The sequence below is a fragment of the Grampus griseus genome (genome assembly GCF_964374135.1).
Source record: "Grampus griseus genome assembly, chromosome: 20".
Lineage (NCBI taxonomy): Eukaryota > Metazoa > Chordata > Mammalia > Artiodactyla > Delphinidae > Grampus > Grampus griseus.
The window spans coordinates 46,529,259-46,550,380 of NC_139014.1; the positions used below are offsets into that span (position 1 = coordinate 46,529,259).

At 58.5% G+C, this 21,122-nt stretch overlaps 5 protein-coding genes across 6 annotated transcripts; all 5 read right to left on the reverse strand.

The window, feature by feature from the left end:
• Nucleotides 1–893: 893 nt before the first annotated feature.
• Nucleotides 894–4,736, reverse strand: FGF11 (fibroblast growth factor 11; the record flags this gene model as incomplete). The annotated part of the gene is made up of 5 exons (XM_082679456.1): nt 894–1,072; nt 1,339–1,537; nt 2,153–2,256; nt 2,785–2,895; nt 4,544–4,736. 5 exons carry the CDS (start codon nt 4,734–4,736, stop codon nt 894–896), a joined length of 786 nt encoding a protein of 261 aa, XP_082535582.1.
• Nucleotides 4,737–6,853: 2,117 nt separating this feature from the next.
• Nucleotides 6,854–8,918, reverse strand: TMEM102 (transmembrane protein 102; the record flags this gene model as incomplete). 2 transcript variants are annotated; one of them, XM_082679211.1, is made up of 3 exons in its annotated part: nt 8,829–8,918; nt 8,277–8,633; nt 6,854–8,175 (listed from the first exon to the last, which is right to left on the reverse strand). In XM_082679211.1, the coding sequence occupies exons 2-3, from the start codon at nt 8,488–8,490 to the stop codon at nt 6,854–6,856; spliced, it is 1,536 nt and encodes a 511-aa protein (XP_082535337.1). In that variant the 5' UTR covers nt 8,491–8,633; nt 8,829–8,918. The 2 variants fall into 2 exon arrangements, with proteins under 2 accessions (XP_082535337.1, XP_082535336.1); XM_082679210.1 differs by lacking the exon at nt 8,829–8,918 and having other exon boundaries at nt 8,277–8,770.
• Nucleotides 8,919–11,549: 2,631 nt separating this feature from the next.
• SPEM3 (SPEM family member 3) lies at nt 11,550–14,006 on the reverse strand (the record flags this gene model as incomplete). Its single annotated transcript, XM_082679457.1, is given in 5 exon segments — nt 11,550–12,253; nt 12,256–12,415; nt 12,419–13,042; nt 13,527–13,543; nt 14,003–14,006. Coding segments are annotated over 5 exon segments (1,509 nt in total).
• Nucleotides 14,007–14,759: 753 nt separating this feature from the next.
• SPEM2 (SPEM family member 2) lies at nt 14,760–16,601 on the reverse strand (the record flags this gene model as incomplete). The annotated part of the gene is given in 5 exon segments (XM_082679459.1): nt 14,760–15,979; nt 15,982–16,011; nt 16,142–16,199; nt 16,352–16,492; nt 16,584–16,601. Coding segments are annotated over 5 exon segments (1,467 nt in total).
• Nucleotides 16,602–18,567: 1,966 nt separating this feature from the next.
• Nucleotides 18,568–19,791, reverse strand: SPEM1 (spermatid maturation 1; the record flags this gene model as incomplete). The annotated part of the gene is given in 7 exon segments (XM_082678505.1): nt 18,568–18,596; nt 18,599–18,875; nt 18,877–18,916; nt 18,918–19,183; nt 19,185–19,291; nt 19,491–19,548; nt 19,648–19,791. Coding segments are annotated over 7 exon segments (921 nt in total).
• Between the last annotated feature and the right edge of the window lie 1,331 nt (nt 19,792–21,122).

The following is a 21,122-nucleotide window of genomic DNA, read 5'->3' on the forward strand; positions in this document are numbered from 1 at the left end:
AGGAAGAGTAAGATTTTTGGAAAATTGTCTAGGGAAAACAAGAAGTTCTGGACTTAGTTCTTTGTGAATCATAGCTGGGTCCTTTCCAGAGCTCCTGCTTAACAGGTATCACTAGAGAAGGTGGAAGCGTGGGTCTAGAACTCTTACTCTAGAGCAATAACATGCCTATATAGGCTCTAGTTCCATCCTAGAGGGAAGGGCTGAGAGTCGTGGTCTATGTCCTAGAGCTGAGATTCAGAAGGAAGTATGGCTCTGTATGTGTCTAGAACACCACGCTCTAGAATTGGGTGTCTCTGGGGTAAGAAAGTTAAACCTGTGGTGATCTGAGACTGGCCCAATTCAGGCCAAGACCAGCAGCTGGACAGGGCCCAAATCCAGCCTCTCTCTAATTGGAAACCAGGGGTCCATCTGGGTGAAGGACAGAGGCCTGATGGATACAGAACAGAGCCTGGCAGCATGCCTGTGTTCCAGCACAGACCCTGGGTGCAGAAATGGCCCTGGCTGGGGTGCCTGGTGTTCCAGAGCCTGTCTGGAACAAGGCAAAAGGTGGAGTAGCGAAAGAAGGAAACTAATCCTGAGCTGCAGTGGACCTATAAGTCTACGGCTTGGTGGCCATGAAAAGGGCAAAGGGCTCCAGGAACTGGCTGAGCCCGGGGTGGGGAAGATTTATGCCCTGGTTTTGTCAGTTTTGGAACCCCCCCGCACCATCTCGGGAAAAGGCTTTGGAGGGTGTGAGTGTGGAAGGAAAGAAGTGATCAGCCAGGACCATTTTCAGACATCCCCCTCTCTGACCCCTTTCCCGGGCCCAAGGATCTAAGGGTCTCAGCAGTCCCGGAAGTCATGGCCGGCCCCTAGGCTCCCTCAGGGTAGAGCACCTGGTGGGACATGGCTGCTCAGGGCATGAGTGTGGCAGCAGGGGTGAGAGCAGGGCCAGAAGCAGGGCTGGGAGACAGGCTGTGGTGGTGGCTAGAGCAGGGAGCCTCCAGTCCGGGGACTACACGGCAGGGGGCAGGGGGACTGGAAGGGGAGGTCTCAGGGACACTGTGGAGAGAAGGCTCCCGGTACACAGCCACTGTGAAGGGGAGAGAGAGGAGCAGGAAGGAGAGTTAGGCACCAAGAGAACTCTGAAAGGGCTCCCTTCCCCTATACTCCTCCTCTGGGAACCCACAGAAGGAGAGCTTCCCAAACCTCCAAAGGCCAAAGCCTTCCTGGCTTGACCTGTCATAGCATGTGTCCTCTTAAAACACTTATAGCCCTTAGCTGTGTGTCACTAAATGTCCATGTCTAGGTCAATACTGTCCCATGTGGTCCACCTCTTCCCTGGGCGTCCATACTCACCCTCCAGGAGCTTGGGCACAAAGTGGGCGGCTGCCTTGGTCTTCTTGACTCGATTTCCCTTCATGACTCGGCCCTCCTTGTCCAGGCCCAGGTACCAGGCCCGGCCAGAACGACGCTGGCGATAGAGAGCGGAGGCGTACAGGACATAGTAATTCTCAAAGACGCACTCCTTAAAGCGACACTCAGCTGTGAAATGTGGCTGAGGAGACAAAGACCCAGAAAGGCACACACAGACAGAAAGACAAAAAGACACATCATTGAACAGAAGGGAGCCCTGGGAAGAACAAGGCAGGATATAATCCATACGTTTGAGACTGGGAGAGCCAACTTCTGAGTCCACGCAGGAACTGGGAGAAAGGGAGGATGAGGAAGAGTCTGGTGGCCCCCCGAGGGCCGGGAACTAGACTTCTGGGGGCCTGGGATAAGAAGATAACTTCTCTCTGCTCTACTCCCACCCTCTCACCATCCAGGGCACCTGGAGGGAATTTCTGCTTGGAGGAGTTCCTGAATCCTTCCCCAGCATCCTGAATGACTCTGGGGAAGTGAGTAATAATGAGGTCTAGAGGAGGTTGGAGAAGACACAGGGGTCCTAAAAGGTTGACAGAGTTGGACATTCAAAGAGCCTGGGGGTATTTAGGAGGCTATTCAAGGAGAAGGGATTGGAGGGACGCTAGAGGAGGTGCTTGGGAGCGGGCAGTGAGGACAGGCAAGAGCTGGAGGGAGAGGAAGCCCTGAGCTGCAAAATATCTGTAGTTGGGAAGGCTGTAGCTAGGGGAGTCCCCTGACTCCAGGCCACTCTGCCCCCTTGTCTCACCGAGCTGTAGAGCAGCCCCTCAGCGTTCATGGCCACGTAGTGACCCAGCTTGGCACTCTGGATGGTGACTACACGGAGCCCCACAGGGATCAGGTTGAAGTGGGCTGGGGGTGGAGAGAAGGGGTATCAGTACCCCAAGCCTCCAATCCCCATCCGAGCCCCCCCTCAATTCTGGTCCCAGTTCTACTTCTTCCTTTGCGGGGTCAAAAAGCCAGACTGGGGCTTCCCTGGTGGCGCAGTGGTTGAGAATCTGCCTGCTAATGCAGGGGACACGGGTTCGAGCCCTGGTCTGGGAAGATCCCACATGCCGCGGAGCAACTAGGCCCGTAAGCCACAACTACTGAGCCTGCGCGTCTGAAGCCTGTGCTCCGCAACAAGAGAGGCCGCGATAGTGAGAGGCCCGCGCACAGCGATGAAGAGTGGCCCCCGCTCGACACAACTAGAGAAAGCCCTCGCACAGAAACCAAGACCCAACACAGCAAAAATAAATAAATTAATTAATAAACTCCTACCCCAACATCTAAAAAAAAAAAAGCCAGACTGAAAACAACAGAACCTGAAGCCACAATAGGACTGTCATCTCCTATGCCTGCACTCCCCCTTCCCACCCAGCAGCTGGCTTCCCCTCTCACTGAAAGAGCTGGTGTCCTCTGGGGTGCCCTGGATGCTCCCATCGGGATTCGCCTGGAGGTAGAAACCCTGGCGGCAGAACAGTTTGGTGACGATGCCTTTGAGCTGAGGCTCTGGAGAGAGAGACATTCATCTTGGAACATGACATCTCTGTTCCCAGAAACATTGCTACACTTGGCGGGATCAGAGGACAGAAAGAAAGGAGGATGGAGGGAAGGAAGAGGGTCCCAGGGCCCCAACTCCCTGACCCTCTAAGCAAGCTCTCTCCCACCTCTCTTTGACTCCAGAGGAAGCTGAGGTGTGGGTCCCTTCTGCTTCCTCTAACCAGCTTTCAGTTTAATTGATTGAAATGTATTTAATTCCTACTCTACAGCTCAACCAGAATGGGGGGAGGGGAGAAGAAGGAAGAGGAAGAGGAGAGATACATGGAAACGCAGAGGACAAAGGGAGACAGGCAGAGCTGCTGAAGGGGCAGTGTGTTTGCGAATGTGGGGGGCATTAAGGTGACCCCAGGGTAGGGGCGCCCCCTCAGGAGTGGGGGTGGGACTGGGCCTGACGCTGACTCAGCACCTGCTGCTGCGGCTGCCTCTCGCTTCGCGCGGGCCTCGCCTTGGCCCAGCGCCGGCCTGTCTGACACTGACCCATCTGTCTGTCTGTCTGTCTGTCAGTCTGCTGGCTCGCGGGGTCCCCGCCCTCCCTGAGGCTCAGCCTCTCCCCATCATCCAGGTAACCCGCCTGGGATGGGGGATATTCGGTACCAAACCAAGGAAATGGGGGAGGGGGCCAGGGAGCTGGTGAGGCAGGCTGACTCACGTGGGGGCTGGGTCCCACTCAAAGGGTGGGCTGCGGACCGTACCACTGCGGAGGGCCGGCGGCGGGGGGAGGAGGACGCCAGCGGGGGGTGGGGGGGTCTCCCCCTAGGGGAGCTGAGAGAGGACAGGAGCGAGGCCAGAGGGACTTCCCGCCTGTCGCACCTGGACGGGGACCACACGCTAACCCTCACAACTCTCCTCCCCCGGCGCTTGCGGCCGAGTTCCCGGTACCCCCTCGTAGATGGTACGACCCCCAGTCTCCGTGCGGGTATCCAGCCGTTTAGTGTGTCTGAGTTCCTCGCGGCAGAGGGTCCCCTGAGCCCGTGGGACCCGATTTCTGAGCCGTGTAGGCGGTCGTGGGGGAGTGCCCAGCTCTCTTCTTGAAGTGCAGGTCACGGGAGGAGGGCGCACAGAGGGGCGGACTGGCGAGGTAGCTGCAAGGACACCCGGGGGAGAGCTGGGCAGATTGGTACCGAGCCAGGCAAGCTCGGCGAGGCGGAACGGATCCAAGGCTCGGAGGAGCGGGAGAACCGAGGCGGGGGCGGGGCTGCCGGAGCCGCAGAAACCCTCGGGGTGACCCAGGCGTCCGGAACCCCCAGGCCCCTCCACTCGGCATTGAAAGAATCGCGAGAGACGGCACGTAGGCAGAGGATGGTGGGGGTGGGGACTCCTGTGTTGGGAGGGGGGCCGAGCGGGAGCTGCCAGGCTTCGGGGCACCAGGCTTAGCCCCTCAAGCCTTCCCCTTGCCCTCGAAAGCAAGGGGACTCGGGGTTATGGGCGAGAGAGAAGGGAAACTGAGGCATCGTCTGCCCGAGAGTTTGTGGTCCAGGCCCACCCCCTTTCACTTTCGGGGAGCCCCCGTCAGTCGGGCCCCGCTCTTCCGAGTCCCTGGCTTCAACCTCCCAGGCAGAGAGACCCCCGGCCCGGAGACCCCGCCCCAGCCACTCACCCGGGCAGCGGTCCGGCCGCGCGGGCCGCCCCCCGCACAGTCGCACCTTGGACAGCAGGATGAGGAGCTGCTTCTGGCAAAGGGACTTGGTGCCGCGGGGACACACGCGCCGCTGCGCCGACACGGGCCGGCTGCCCCCGGGCTCGTGGACCTCCCGCTTCTGCCGGATCAGGCTGCTGGCCAGTGCCGCCATGGCGCCCCGGGAGGAGACACCCCAAAACCGGCAGGCTCCCAGAGCGCGCTGCCCCCCACCCCCGGAGAAGCCCGCTAGCTCACCAGGACATGCTCTTGACTCTCCGGTCCGACTCGCCGCCTCACCCACGGGACCTGAGGATAAGCCCTAGACGACCCCCACCCCAGGCACCAGCTCCCACCCTTGGGCCTCGTGCTAGTTTCGCCAGACCCAGCAGCCTATGTACCTCTCAGTTGACCCCACCCTCGACCTTTGCCCCCCACAGAAAACTCCCCCTTCTCTGATCTCCAGTGTCCCTGTCCCCCACTAACACTATCCCAAAGCCAAGACCCTCAAATTTTCCAGGATGTGGTTCCAATATCCCCAGGCACCTTTCCACCCTATTTCCGGGACCTGCACTCCTGTCAAAGCCACTCTTGTAATTTTAAGGGTGTGGGTCCTTAGCTTTGGGGATATTAGCTCACCCCACCCCTGCTGGGGTGCTGCCAGTGTCTAGGAAGAACTCAACCTTGGTGTCTTTTCTTTTGCCACCCTCTAATTGAAGAATCCCCCACTTTTTTTCACTGAAATCCCAAAAAAACTATGCCTTGAAATATCCAGACTGTCGCCAATCAGCAAGAAGAGGTTCCCAGACCCTGTCTCTGGACGATACCGCTTTTTACCAAGTCACCCCCAATTCTAGTGGCACAGCGTTCCAGCTGCTGAGCCCCTTTCCTCACCTTGTTACCATCCACTCCTTTTGAAGTCACCTCCAAATCCGCCCTTCCTAGTGGTTACACCAGGTGGTTGTCTGGAGGGCCCTCTGTCACCTCGGAATAAGGAGCATAGGTTTTTGGCTTTTTTTTTCTGGCAGCCCCTAATTTCCTCGGGGACAGCTGGTGCTGTTTAGATCCCACGTCCTCCAATCCAACCAGCCCCCCGAGAGAGGAGTGCACCCACGTTGTCACGGGTCCCCAAATGTGAACAGACCCGCTGTAAGTCAGAGCGCATCAGAGCTTTCTGCGACAGGGCTTCCTTGTCCTCCCTGGGACTGCCTATAGCACCCCCTCTTCCTTCCCCGACGCCCCTCAACCTGTCCTGTCTTGTCGATCCGGGGTCGGCTGGCGCTAGCTCCGGTTCCAGGCTCCTCCCTCCCTGTACCCCGCAAGCGGAGCTTCCCCCCACGCCCGGCTAGGCGTCCCGGACCCCAGGAAGGATTGAGGGTGTCTCCGCAGAGCGCCCTGGTCTGGCGAAGTGAGCACTGGGCCTGGCGGCTGGGCCAAGCGGAGCGGCGGCAGCGGAGGCAGCGGTAGCGGCTGTGGGAAGCTGAGGCGGCGGCGGCGACAGCGGCTCCCCTCTCCTCCGAGAGCCGGCCCGGGGGCGGGGCAGGGGGCGGAGACGCCGGGAAAGAGTGGCGGGGGTGAAGCTGGGCGGGCGGAACCCCGGGGTTCCTTGGAGGCAGGGAGTGGCGAAGGTCTTAGAGACAGGCGGAGCCGAGGCAAGGCCGCATGTCTCGGGGTTCAGAGGAGGAGGGACAAGGAGGCGACTCCACTGAATGGAACTCTGGATGGGGGGAGAGGTTGGGCTTAGATAGATGGAATGGCGGATACCCCGAGAATGGAGAAAGGGACCCTATTGCCCGGGATGGAAGACAGAACTGGATGAGGAAGGTGGGGGGAATAACTGAAGAGATAGCGGTGGTGGTGAAGTCTAGCCTGGGGTGAAATCCGGCCTCCTTAATGTCTCTGCTTTTGTGTGAGACAAACTGTCAGTCCCTGGTCTCCATACCTCTCTCGTTTACACGTTTTTTCAGCAAATATATTACCCCCATCCCTATTGACTCCTAAGAGAAAAGACCATAAGAACTGGCGGGAGATGGATGCCAGACGCTGCACCGGAGTGGGAGGGGTGCTGGCCACAGATTTGGAAAGTGGAGAGGCCAGAATGGAACGACCTGTGCCAGGAATGGGGCGGGAGGAGGGTAGGAGGACGCGGAGGAACCGGCGAGGAGGCCTTCTAGAACGGGCTCTTCAGGCCCAAATCGCTCAGCAGCCTGTCTCCCAGGTGAGGGGAGAGCAGTCCCCTCCACATCCCGCTGGCCAACAGAAGCACATTCGAGGTTAGTAGGAACAGCGTCTTTAATGGGCCCCGCCTCCCACGCCGGCTAAGCCGCCCCCCTTGCGTGCAGCCTTGGCCTCTTCCACAGCGGCGCGCAGGGCGAGGGCAGGGTCCCTGCGAAGCAGGGCCAACGCCCCGAGCAGCGAAGCGGCGCCGTCCCCCGCACGGAGCTTTTGGCCACTCAGAAAATAGTGGGGCAGCGTCCCAGCCTCGAGCACCCGGCCCAGCTCATCCAGCAGCCCGAGGCAGCAGGCGCCCGCATTCTCGGGTCGCGCCAGATAGAGCGCGGGCAGCCGCTCGCACGCCCAGTAGAGCAACGTCCGCAGGAGGTAGGGCGCCGCGACCCTAGTCCCTGCCACCAGCGGGCGCAGCAGCGCCTGGGCCGCCGCGTGCGCTTGCAGCAGGGGAACGGGTATGCGCGTCTTGAGCGCCAGCTCTTGGCGGGCGAAGCAGAGCTGCCAGCCGGGGGCGTCTGGCCGCTCTGTGCCGCCGCCGCCGGGCACCAGGTAGAAGGAAGACGACTCCGAGGCCAGCGGGCCGGCCCACGAGTGGCTCCGAGCCCCCTGGGGCCAGCCGGCCACGGACACCACGGGGATCAAGTCGAAAAGCAAGAGGCGGCGCGGGGGCCCGGGCGTAGCCACGAGGATGGTGGTGACCCCCGCGTGGCGGGCTGCGTGGACCAAGCGCGGGGCACCCGGGACCGGAAACAGGGACTCAGCGACCGCAGCCAGTGAAGCAAAGAACCAGGCAGCCACCTGGGCGGGGCACAATGTGGGCCATGCCTCCGGAGCCTCCGACGGCTGTGGCACTGGGCTAACTTCGGCTGCTTTGGTGACGTCACCATTCGTTTTTTTCATTGATGAGGTAAAGTCAATATCGGTTACGTCTTGTTGAGGCAATTCTGGCACTGAAACATTACTAGGTGAGTTTTCCAAAGACTCGTGTGCCTCAGGCTCAGTGACGTCACCGTGTAGCTGGTCCACGGAGATTTGCGGATCCTTGGGAGTTTCTTTGCTTTGGGCTGGGTGGATCGAATCACGTCCTCCTGGGACTGGGGGTCCTAGGCAATCCTGCCATGCCTCCCGGACCGAGGTTCCGCGTACCTGCTCTGGGAGGAAGAGCCATGCGTAACAGGATCCCACGTCCGGTTGCAGCTCCTGCCCAGTGCCATCTAGCGAAAGCACGGGCACCAGGAGTGTGAAGCCGGCGTCGTAGTGAGGTCCCCGAGCGTAGGGACCTAGAGACGCAGGCCCCAGATCCAGGGAGCCCTCGCGAATCCCGCCACGAAGCAGCAAGAGCTCTGCCTGAGGAGGAAAGCGAGGGTCCCGGCGGTGAACGAGACCTAAGGAAAGAGAAGGGATCGTAAAGGCGTGATCCAGAGCCGGGGCGGGGTGAGGCGGAGCTGAGAGCTGCAAGTTCCCGAAGGCTGGGAGGGTTACTTACCAAGCAAAGAGAAAACAAAGTCCTTGGCCTGGAGGAGATCTGGTCCTGGCTTGGGACCTTCACTCCAGCTCGCCTGCACACCCAGCTCCTGGATCAGCTGGGTTAGTTCTTGTAGCTGCGCCCCAGAGCAGAAGTCGATGTCCGTGAGCGGCCGGGCTGGGGCTGGGGGCGGTGGGCCCCACCAGGGAGCACTCCCCCAGACCGCGGAAGCCATATGGCTCTGTCGTTTGGGGGCTAGGAAATACACAGACGGGAGGAAGCCCAGACGGGCCGTTCCTTTTGCTGCGGAAAACTGGCCCCCATTCTTTTCTCTTCCAGAGGCCAAGAGGGTTCCCAAGACACAGTCCGCCAATGGGTCTGCAGACGAAGGGCCCTAAATTTAGTCTTGAAAGAAAACAAATAAATACCTCCTCCGTCCTTGCCCTTTTCTCATATGCTGGTCCCCGCCCCCATGGAACGGTTCACCTGACTCAGCAGGTAGAAAGTAGCTGTTTGGCCCCTCCTAAGGAATGCAATAGCCTCCTTCGCTGCCCCTTGTCTACGCCCCCTTACCTCTTTTTCAGAAGAGGCTAGTGGCTTGCGGCTTCCCTCTTAGGGTTAGCTACAAAGGCTGGGAAGAGAATGGATAGTAAGATTCAACAGGTAACTTCTTCCTGCTGCCTGCAAGGTCACGCCCCTAAATTATAACCACGCCCCTTTCTGGAGACTGTCGGGGTGGTTCCGGACCAGCCCGGCCTCCAGTCAGAGTTCAGTCACTCCTTTCGCTCTGCAGAGATCTCGCGGCTATCCTGGGAGTTGTAGTTTGTCTTCAAAGCTACCAGGGCATTGGGGCCACGCCCCCACATCCTTTCCTGTTCCGTTGAAGTAGTGCCTGATGGAAGTTGTAGTTTCTATGGAGATAAACTATTCTGTGTCTTTACAAGGCCAGGTGAACCGCACAAACACTCCTTGGGGTTAGAACAGAGGCCTAATAGGATGGATCTGAATAGCAAACAATAATGACGGACATACACTAGGGCATGCGGAGAAATAGGGGACTCTGCATCTCACTTGGGAGTAGAGGAGCCCTGGTCATTTAAATCTAGAAGGGTTCTTGCATGCAATTATAACTTCATTTTAGAGATGAGACTGCAAGCCTAGAAAGGTTGCACGTGACTTGTCCAAGGTCAGAGCTGAGCCAGAGAGGTGTTGGAAATGGGCTCTCCAGCTGGGACGTATCTCCTTGGAATCGGTGGTGGTAATGTTAGACAAGAACACACCGATAGTGTGCATGTAGTGACCCAGGGATGGACATCTGACTCAGGGAAGGGACACATTAGTGTTACCCACCTCAGACACACAAATGGTGGCAGGAAAACACTTTGGAATCTCGCAGCTTATGTGTGTATACAGAAGAGTTATCAGGACTGAAAATCAAGTCCAGAGGAAACTCCAGTTGGGATAGGGCAGGGCAATGAAAAATTATCAGGGGAAGGAAATGGCTTTCAGCGACCAGTGCTATCAGGGACACAGCTTAAGTCCAGGATGAAACTAGGAGCCAGAATAATAGGACAGAAAGATAGGACACCAGAGACACGCTCACAGATTAGACCAATGCATCCTGGACCAGGAATTCTTACATGCCTTTTTCCCAGGGGTCTGTCTCCACAGTGAACTAGGCCTAAGTCCATGGGCAAGAAAATTAAGTGGAGACACCTCGAAAAATTGAGAGGCCTATGAAGGAGGGGACCCTCAGAATCCAGGGCTCAATTTGGGGAGCCTAAAACACAAGGTTTCCTAGTCACTGACAAAGAGAGGTCTTCTCCTTCAGTAACCAAGAGCCCCAAACACAGCCCAGAACGGGGGAGGCAAGTTTCCGTACATCTGGTCGTGACCCAAGAGACCAGATGAGGAAAACTGAAGCCTGGGCTCTTCTCACAGTCTGGGGAAATCAGGCACTGGGTGTCCAGCCCCACATCCTACCTCCTCCCCAGAGGATGGCTTCCGAGCCACCCTAAGAAGAGCTAAGTTCTCTGGGCTCTGGGGGAGCTTTAAGATGCTGGGGGTGGGTGACAGGGAAAGGAAAATTGCTCTAAACTCTAAAGCACTGCTCTCCAATAGCATTTTCCACGATGATGGAAATGTTCTAAATCTGTGCCGTCCAGTGCAGTAGCCACTAGCTCCATGTGCCTACTGAGCGCTTAGAAGATCATGGCACTGAGGAACAGAATTTTTTTTTTTGGCCAAGCCATGAAGCTTGCGGGGTCTGAGTTCCCTGACCAGGGATTGAACCCCAGCCACAAAAGTGAAAGCGCCAAGTCCCAACAACTGGACCGCCAGGGAACAGAACTGGATGCCAGGGAAATTCTGTTCCCTGAGGAAGAGAATTTTTAACTTAATTTTTAACAGAATTAATTTTCCTTAATTTTAACTAATTTACATTCTAATACGCATTTGGCCAGTGGCTACTGTAATTGACAATGCAGCTCTAGGGCCTTGGGGATAACAGATTTAGCTAGACAGCGATGGAAGGAAAGCAGGGATAGTTTAGGTCCTCATCAGGCCCTGTGGGATGGGGCTGGGGTGGATGTCCTCAATAACCACAGATCACTTCTCTTGTCTCTTTATTCCTCATGCATATCTGTCCCCCCTTTTTCTAAGTTGCTCTGAGCACACTGATATCCCCACTCCTTGATGGTCTCCGGTGAGTTGTTGGATGTCTCTCGGTGAAGGCGCCTGGGAGACAGCTTCGCACTTGTCCCTGCCTGCTCTGAACTGTCTCTGGCGGGCGCCAAAGACCACATGCCCTAGCCGGGTGCCTGACCCAGGACAGTAGGGCTTCCAGCTGGTTTTGGGAGGCGTAGACATCTGGCGATAGTACTGGCAGGCTGGAGGAACTGAGGTACACCCAGTCTTGGCTGCCTGCTCGCCGGGAGGGTGATTGCAGCTCAATCAGTACAGGTACCTCTGAGAAGGTTAGCAGGTCATTGTAGGCCACCTGAGCCTTGGGAGAGCAGGAGTTCTGACTGGGTGGGACACAGTACATGGTATGTGCTGTCCTGCATCCTTCTTTCGACGAACTGCCTCAGATATAAATGACTTTCGGGTCTGATGTGGGCCCAAAACTTGGACAGAGTCAGTTCCTAGAGGGTTCCTGTGGAGGCCAGGATTTGGGATAAGGCATGAGTTGTTATGGAGGCCTGATCTCTTGGATAAGCCAGAGTCTTCAGTAAGGGCTGGACCCTTATGGGGGCCAGGATCTCGATTAATTCCTGAGTGCTGTGTAAGCTAGGGTCATGGGTATGTTCTGAGCCCCTGTAAATTCCAGCATCTTGGGTAAGGCCTGGAAGCTTGTGGAGGCCTGGATCTTGAGCAAGGCCTGGGTTCTTGGGGGAGGCCTGGGTTTGGGGTAAGGCCTGGGTTTCTGGAAACTCTGCAGACTTTGGAAGGGCCTGGGGTCCTTGGGAGGACAGAGACTTGGTTGAAGCCTAGACTCTCATGAAGTCCAGGGGGTTGGGCCTGGCTTGGGGTTTGGAAAGTAGTGGATAACTGGGGAGAGATGGGCCCCTGGGAAGAGAGGACAGACTGAGGAGACTTGGAGGTTGGGGGGAAGGTGGGGGGTTGTATTAAGGTGGAGGGCTTCTGGTGGTTGCTGTGTTGATGAAGGACCCATGATCTGGGAGAAACAAGAGGCAGATAAAGAGTGCATGGTGGAGGCATGGTGCATGGTGAGCTCTGGGCACTGGTTCGAGAATGGAAGCAAGGTTGAGAAGGTGCAGCATCCTTGGAGTACAGGAATGTGGGGTAGACTGGAGTGTGGGGGTCCGTGTTTCTCTTCTGAGACCTGCAAGGAAGGAAGCTGCAGTAAGGGAAGGTCTTGGACTGTACAAATTTGTCTTTGGAATCATTTGAGGTCTTCCCTTCCATAATCCCCAACTCCAGGTAACCCAGAATGGATCCTGTGGAGGGCTTAGCACTGTCCCCGCTACATTGCTTGAGTGTTCAGCTGTACCAGAGCTCACCAGACCATGCCCCTCTTGGGGCCTGGAGAGGGTACCCAAGTCCTTTCTGGAATACCCAGAGTTCTGAGGGGGACACACATGGAATAAGTTCTGCTTTACCCTGCGGGCATCGTAGACCACACGGCCGGAGGAGAGGCCTCAGCTGAAGGCAGACAAGGTAGAGGGAATAGAATCTAGGATGGGGGTAGGGGTGGTGGAAGGGACTGGAGTGGTCGTCAGGGCCATGACCAGCGCTAGGACAGAGGTTGTGTCAGAGGTCGGGACAGGGGCTGGTGTAGGGACTAGGGCAGGAGTAGTAGCAGGGGCAGGAGTTGGGGGAGGGACTGGGGCAGAAGTTGGGGGAGGGACCAGAGTGCTGGCATGGGTATAGGTCAGATGAGCATGGGTCAGGGTGCAGAGAGAAGTGTGGCCCAGGGACTGGGGCTGAGGCGTGTGAGGGGCCTGGGCTTGGGCCTGGGCTGGGGTATGGGCTGAGGTATGCTCAGGGCCCTGGACCTGGGCAGGGCTGTGCTCAGGGGGGAGGGCTGGGGAGGGGGTCTGGGCCTGGGGGGTGGTGTGCTCAGGGGGGTGGAATGTGAAGCAAGTCTGGACCTGAGGTGGGGCGTGCTCAGTGGGGTGGGTGGAGGAGAAGGTCTGGGCTTTGGCAGGAGTGTTCCCAGTGGGGTGCACTAGGGAGAAGGCCTGGGCCTGGGCGGAAGTGTGCTCATGGGCGTGGCCTCGGGAGCAGGTCTCAGACTTGGGGGTGGGTGTGCTCAGTGGGGTGGGCTGAGGAGAAGGTCTGGGCCTTGGCAGGAGCATGCGCAGGGGGCTGAACTGGGGGGTGGGTCTGGGCCCGGGCTGGGGCCTGGGCTGGGTCAGAGTCTGGGGTCTTAGTCTTGCTGTCTTGGGGCAGGCGGAGTGGAACCACGTCCACCTTGCTCATCCTGCGGAGCTTGGAAGATGTCTCCTACCTGGAGTACAAGGTGGCTTGGGACTTTAAGGCTGTGACCGGAGGGGCCTCCCCAGCTCTCACTACCCGCTCCTTCCACAGTCCCCGTGGAACCTCCGTGGAAGCCCCAGCCCGTCCACACTGAGGCGGCATCCAGCAGCACTTAGAAGCCTTCTCATCCTTTGTGTCTGGTATCCAGGAGTCAGGGTGGTTTGGGTGCCCGAGCAGGAAGCTTGGGCGATGGCGGAAGCGGGAAGAAACTCTTGAGCACAGGTTCTTGGGATCCAGGGAGCAGCGCCTGCGCATGCGATGGCTGCCTACACAGCTGGCTTCCTTGTCTGCGGGGAAAGGCGAGATGGGTCAGGGCCTGGGTTCCTGAGGGGCTGAGAATCAAGGCAGGGATAGAAGAAAGGGGACAGGCCCACATCCCCTGAGCCCACGCTGGCGCCCACTCACCTTTGGGGAAAATACTTTTGAAAAGTGCCCGCAAGAATCTCTTCAGATGCCTCCAGAGCTGAGGGAAGAAGGGGAGGGGGGAGGCCGGGAGCAGGGCGAGCCCTGAAATCCAACCCTTGTCCGGCCACACCCCAGCAGCCCTCCCAACCTCAGCCCCTTCAAGACCCCAGGGCTCCCCCAACCCCGCTGCCCAGATCCTGCCCTGACCATAGTCACCACGTTCATCCCCACGTTGAGCAAGATGAAGCTGACCGGGATCAGAAGAATTGAGTCTCCTAGCTCCTGGCATGTCCTGGGGATGGTGCCAGAGCATGGCTCGGCTCGGCAGAGGGCTCGCTTACCCATGGCCGGGGGTCCAAGGACTGCCTGGGTCCCCTGGCCTCCATATAGTCACTGGGAGCCAGACTGGGTCATAATGGGGCAGGTGGTGAGGTCACAGTGAGGGAGGGGGACGAAAAGGAGGGCCCAGGGTGGCATTCCCCTGGTAACCAGGGTCAGGTAAGCTGAGCCTGGACAGTCAAACAGGGCCCGTAGGCCGGCACACATCCCCTCGAGCGGTCATTCATTCGCTCACCGCCCGCTGACTCACTTGTTCGAATGACACATTCCGTCTCTTGGCCCCTCTTGAGACTAGGAAGACCTTGGCCTCAGAGCCCTGCGGAAGGCCTGGCTGGAGTCCAGAGCCTCAGCCTTCTTCATGCCCTTCACTGGGCCTGGAGCTGGACCTGCCCAGATGTGGAACCTCCCAGTTTGGAAGCAGCTTCTTGTATGAGGCTCTTTGGGGACAGGGAGAGCTGAGACACAGAGGAGGTGCCCAGAGACCAGTGGTTTGGAGTCTGCAGCTGCAGATGTACTTAGTGCATGGTATAGGACCAGGAGGGGCCTGCTGGCAGAACTGTGGCCACTAAACCAAGGGGACCCTCAGGCCAAGAAGGGGACACTGGCTTCTTATTGCAGGAAGCCAAGCGCAGGGACCCAGGCTGGCAGAAGGAGTGGTGCTTCCAAGCCACAGACCACCAATGTTTCCTGGACTCTGGCGCTCTTTATTCCTCTCTCCATGCCCTGCCGCCCCCCGCCCCCGGCCCCATTTGCTACTGGTCAGTTCGTTTTCCCAGTCTGGCTCGCCTGCAGAGAGGGCCTCGAGGCCAAGGTGGAAGGTAGCAGCGAGTTGGCCCGCGCTTGGCTCTCCTGCACTTGCCGCTTCAGCTCCAGGCTGTCATACACCTGGTAGTTGGCATTGCCCCCCGGGTTCCGCCTGAGTGGCATGAAGGTGGGTGGGGGTGGAGGGTGCTCGGTAGCCTGGACGTCGGGCAGGGGCTGGGAGGGGCGGAGGAGCAGCGCTGAGCTGGGAGCCGGGGCCCGCTGGTCCGAGGCCTCGGCCAGCACCGTGAGGGAGGCGGACGTGGCCAGAGGGCGCCGCACGGGCAGCGTCTCAGCCCATTCGGCCGCCCGGCGCCGCACCTCGTGGGGATCCTGGGAGTAATTCAAGTGTCCCGTGAAGGGGTGCGGGCTGCGGTTGGGCTGGCTGTGAGCACAGCTGAGGAGGCTCCGTCCGTGGGCCGGGGGGGAGTTGCGCTGCCAGGCTTCGGGCCGGCAGCCCCGAGGCACCAGAGCGGATGGAGGCTCAGAGCTCTCCAGACCACGCCGCCGTTGATCCCAGGAGTCATACGGCAGCTGGCCCCTTGAGGGGTAAGTGCTGTGCCCCCCAGGGACCCACGGGGGGTTAGGGGGCAGCCGTCGGAGAGGTGGTGGAGACGAGGTCCACTGGTCAGCCTCCACGTTGCCCCAGATGCGGGTTGGTGAGCAGGGGGCCCCGAAGGACTGCAGCCTTAGCTCGGACTTGGCCTCCACACGCTTGGCCATGCGGCGCAGCTCGGGCGGCAGGTAGAGACAGGGTGGTGGCAGGCTGGCCAGGATCCCACCCTGACGGCCCCAGAGGCCCACGTTGGAAGGCAGGCCCATCTGCTGGTAGAGCCCTCCCCAGCACCCCCACGGGTACTTGGGTTGTGGGAAGGAAAGGTCATCTTCCTCCTCCAGGTAGGAGTCCGGGTCCTCCCGATCAAAGGAGGGCATCGGCCGCAGCTGTGACATCCCGTGGCTGCGATGCGGCCTACGGAAGCCTGAGCGGCTGTAGGGGGATTGTCTGCGGTTCTTCGGCCTCCGCTGGTGGCTGCAGGGGCGGCGGCTGCAGCTGCGGCTATGGTTGTGGAGATGATGGTAGGAGGACAGGGAGTAGCGAGTGGGCCGGGCCATCTTCACTTCCACAGGGTCCAGGATGCAGTGGATGTGGACATCTTGGGCCTTGGCTGGAGGATGGTTGGGGACCTTTCACAAGCCTGTGAGATTTCATCTGGCGGAGGCGAGAGTCCGTGAGGGCAGGGCAACTGTCAGAAGAGTTCAGGGTTGGGAATCTGGGGTCCTGGGTTTCTAGGGCCCAGGGAGTGGCGGAGGGGTACCCCCTACCTGTCTTCCGTACTTACTTTTCTGATTAATCCAATAGATGGTCTTGTCTAAGGCATTCTGGAGCCCATGCCATACCTGGGGTGGGGTGGGTGAAAATGAAGGCCAGGCTCTCCACCCTCACCCCCCGTCCCAGCCAAGACCGTTCCTGCAGACGGAGGTGCAGGCTGCAGCTGGTTCCCACCCTCGGCCCTCTTCACCCCTGCTGGTGGTCCCCAACCATTGCTGACCATAGTTGCCATGCTGATCCCAGTGCTGACAAGGCCCGGCAGCAGGAGTAGGAAGTCCTCCGCATTCTGGGTACTTTCTTGGTATTGATGGCAGCACCTCAGGTTGTCATACCAGAGCCGGTTTTCCACGGTGGGGGGGTCCTAGGGCCACCTGGGCCGCGGGCCGCCCCCCCCCCCCCCGCCACCAGCCCTGACCCACAGTGCAGTCATGCCAGGACCTGCAGACACCCACCAACAGGTGAGGGAGCATGGTCACAATGAGGCACGTTGCACGGAGTCACAATGCCGAGGTGGCCAATCTTTCATCCACTCAGCTGGCCCTTTATGTGGCCATCTCTGCCCTCGGCTCCCACTACATGGAGCCTAGTCCCCAGAGTTCAGTCTGCCCTTCTGTCTCCACAGGGCCTTGCTTAACTTGATTTGCAAGCATGGTTGCTACAGATGAGAGACAGTCTTCATAGGGACTGAATCATGCATAAAGGATTTCCTCCATTTCATTGTTTGAGACACTATAGCAGCTTATGTAGCCTGTTGTTATTCTCCACCCACGCCTGCTTGGGGCCAGCAGCGAGGGTGACTAGATGGATGAGTGACAGTAAGAGTCCCCTCTGGGGTCGCCCCACTGCACCATCCCCTCCTTGTCCTGCCCATTTCCCTGTCATAACCCCTCTAGTACCCACCGTACCCACCCCTTCCTGGCCGGGGGTTGCAGCCTTAGGTGTTGGTGGTCACTGAGCCCACTGGCCCCTTCGCTTCAGAGCAAGGGTTTGCCACCTTTGCCAGAGACCACCCCCAACCATGGTTTCTCTCCTTCCTAACCAACTGCCCTCCCACTGAGCCAACCCTCCGAGTTGAAAAACGGTTAGCTGCTGTCTTGAGAAAACCACATGAAATTCACAAAGCACAAAATAGATGTAATTGTGATATGACAAAAGGAATCTACTATTATAAACAGGGTTCATTGCTGGGGTCTGTGAAAGTGGTACCTGGGGAACCTCAAGTCATTTTGTTTGTACAATGAACATCTCAACAGATATAGAGGAACAGGGAATTCCCGGGAGGTCCAGTGATTAGGACTCCACGCTTTCATTGATGAGGGCCCCGGTTCAATCTCTGGTTGGGGAACTAAGATCCTGCAAACCACACTGCATGGCCAAAAAGAAAAAAAAGAAAGAAAGAAATAGAAAGAGCCAGTGGGCATTTTCCATCAAGACTCCAAACACGTAGCAGGTGCTCAATATAGACCCACTTAATGGAATCAGCTTAAAATGATCGATAACGTTAGTCAAATGAAAATGAACAGAGAAGCAGGGTGATTCATAGAAGGCCTATCTGCTCACATTCCAGGAACCCATCTGGTATGGAAGGTGAGGTCTAGTCCCTTCGACCTGGCTCCTTGTTCCCAGGTTGTGTGCGTGTGTGTGATCCCAAGTGTCTAGAAGTAGGTAGGGCCTGGGTTTCCCTGCTGTCCAGTGGATGCAATATCCCGATGAGTTTACATGGGAAACTGAGGAAGGTGGGAGGAGACTCTGATGGGCCAGTAGCAATGGGAATCTACCTGTGGGAGCAGGGATGGAGCGTCTGAGGCCATGAAGTTGATCCTTGGTGTCCATGTGACCATGAATAAGTCACTTGGCGTCTCTGAGCCTCAGTCTCATTTGTGACATGGAAGTGCTAATCAGAGGAGTGAGGGCACACAGGGCTGTGTGGACGCAGCCCTTGAGAGTGTCCTCAATATTTTATCCTCCGCTCCAAGCCTTCTCGAGTATACAGGAGCTTTGGGTTCTGACTGGGGAACTGTGAGGGCCTGGGTACCCTCACGCTCAGCCATCCCTCCCCAAAGGAACCAGGGCTTCAGAGGGACCACACCTCACCTGTAGTTACAGCCTAAACCAGGGCTCTGGTAGGAGCCGGACCTCTGAGAGACTGAGGCCAGTACTGCCTGGGGATCTGGAATGGGATTTGGGGGGCTTCCCTGGGCACTAAAGAACAGAGTAGAGGCAGGTGGGAGCCTTGGAACCAAGAAGGGCCTGGGGAAGGGCTGAGGACAGGGCCTGGGGAGGCCAAGAGGTTGATGAGGGTCCTCAGGGCTCTCTAGGCCCTGTTGCCAGGGAGATCATTTCCTTAGCAACCAGGCTTCTGGGTGTTGTGTGGGCCCTGGCACCCCCCCACACCACCACAAACCACCTCCTCTTTTCTTTTTATTCTTCTTCCAGTCACCTCTCTGTCAGGGAATGATATACCTAGGCTTTCCCGTCCCCTCAGCCATGCTGGATCCAGAGACCGGGGGGTAACAGTGGGACAGGGCCTCCACCTCCCTGGTCACCTCCCGCAGCCGCCGCCTCACGTCTCTGGTATTATAGGCTACGCGCCCCGAGGAGTGGCGCCAGGGGATGTCTGCGACGTGGGCCGGGCCCAGGATGGGTGGCTGGGCTGGTGAGCACTGCTCCTGTTCTGCCTGGGGCACCCCCCACCCGTTCTTGTGGCTCAGGGCCTGAGGGCTGTGGGGCGGGGGTTCACAGGGTATACGCGTAGGCCTGTAGGCCCAGCTCTGACTGCCTCTCTTTTGAGCGGCCTTCCCTCTGCAGTTTGCTGGAAGCGGATGGTCTGGGTAGGTGGCTCCACGGCATCCTGGGCCCAGGGAGTCCAGAACCCCTGGGTGGACTGAAAGCCTTCCCAGTCCTTGGGGCAATTCCAGTTGTGGGGGCAGATTGTTGTGTGCTGACGTGCGGGCTTCTCGTCATCGCTGTCAGTGTCAGGGTCCCAGGCTACGGGGCGGTGGGCGCGGCGTGCTGAAGAGTCTCGACGGTGACGGCGGCGAGTGGGGGTGGGGGGACACGGTCATTTTCACAGGGTCCATGGTGCACCGAAGGCCGACTGCAGGGGTGCTCTGCTTCGGGGGCTGGGTCTGCTTCCCAGGTGAGCATAACTCAGAAGCTTCTGTGGATCGGTGACAGGTGAGAGGCTGGTGGGGAGCCTGGCTTCTCCAGGGTTGGAGAGGCAGGGTGCAGGAAGAGAATCTGCATAGTTACGGTGTCTGAGCAGGGAGAGCGGGAGAGGAAGGGGCCCGCTTAAGGTCAGGGCTAGAACACCTGGTTTCTGCCTTTCCTATTCCCCAACCTCCCCATCCTCCACTTACCTTTCTCACAAATAACTCGAAACACTTGGTGTAAGAAGCCACGGAGTCTGCGCCAGAGCTAGGTGGGGGAGGACACAGTGACTCCAGGCAGGCCCCCGCCACCCGGCCTGCCCCCCAGCCATCCTGCCAGCACCCTCCCACCCGGCCCCACCCTGACCAGTGTCACCGTATTGATGCCAATGTTAACGCAGATGATGAGGCCCAGCAGTGACAGGACGGAGTTGCCCAGGTCCTGGCAGTTGTTGGTGCTGGGGCTGTGACACGAGGCCCACCCGGGCCGGGGCCACTCAGCCGTGGCCATGGGGGTCCATAGGCCCCCAACCTACTGTGCCCACAGTACCATCGGCCGCCTTCCTGTCCCAGAGGCTCCTGGGGGTAAGCAGGTCACAGTGATGTGGGGCTCTCCCTCAACATGTGCCAAGAGGGAGAGTCCTGGGCCTGTGTTTGACCCTCCAGCCTGGGCCAGGGCTTAGCAGAGGCCAAACCCTTCACCTCGCGTGTCTCTCCTGTAGCCAGCCACCTGCACCAGCCCATAGGCCCTCTGGCCTGTTTGCTGTCTGTCCCCATCAGCCCCTGCCTGGTCCTCTACGCCAGGCTCTGACCTCTGCACAGACACTCACTGGTCCTGATCTTAACTCCCCGAACAACCCCATTACCAATGACCACCTCACCCCAGCACCCACTCCCCCTTTCTCTCTGACCTCAGAGCTGTTCACTGGAAAGGGCTGTGGGCTCGGACCCCCTCCTTCTCCCTCACTGGCAGAGTCACTTCTCCAGGGTTTGTTTCTTTAGAGCCCCACCCCTACCTCCCAACACAACAGCAGGCAAAACCAACAGTTAAACTTTTATATTTACAATATTCTCTTCATCTTTTGCCAGGTTTAAAAATGTGTACAGAGCCGCGAAGGGTTGGGGTGGGGACATGGGATTGTCAAGGAATTGTTCTGGGGACAGGGGCTGGGCATTGGAGTCCGTGGCTGAATCATGGGATCCCTCAGCCCCCCTCCCATGCCCCAGTTTGGGGGGCATCTGTCTACAGGGTTCAGGGCCCAGGTCCCTAGCATTTAGAAGGCAGGGCTGTTTGGAAAGGAGCTAGACCAGGCAGGGGAAGGGGTGGGAAAAGAACTAAGTTTCCATGGGTGGAGGTGGGGGCAGAAGGGACAGTCAGGAGGCAAAGTTCTGGGGAGCCAAGACCAGGGATTTGGGGGTCAGTGGAAGACAGCACTCCACCCCCTATTCAAATTTGGCACTAATGAACCCACAAAATGCCAGCAGACGAGGATTGGCTCCTTCTCGGCTGGTGTCCCTTGAAACCCTTCCCGACATTGTTACTTTCCCCAGAGGCCAAGACCGTTTCTCTTTGGGCAGTCACCTTACACACATCCTTTCAAATCAAATTCTTCCTGCTGGTGTCTGCCCAAGCGCCGTCCCCCACTGTCCCCTCCATCTGTTCCTCAGTACAGCTGACCCCGTTCTCTCCCCCAACCTGTCCGGGGAAGCCTTTCTCCCCTGCTCTCCTCCCCTCCCCCCTCCACTGCTCCTTTCCTTCAGCCCTGGGGGAGAGGGGGCAGGTCAAAGGAGGGGGTGGGCAGCTGAGGGGAGAAGCTGGCTTGAGACCAGGAAGGGATGTCT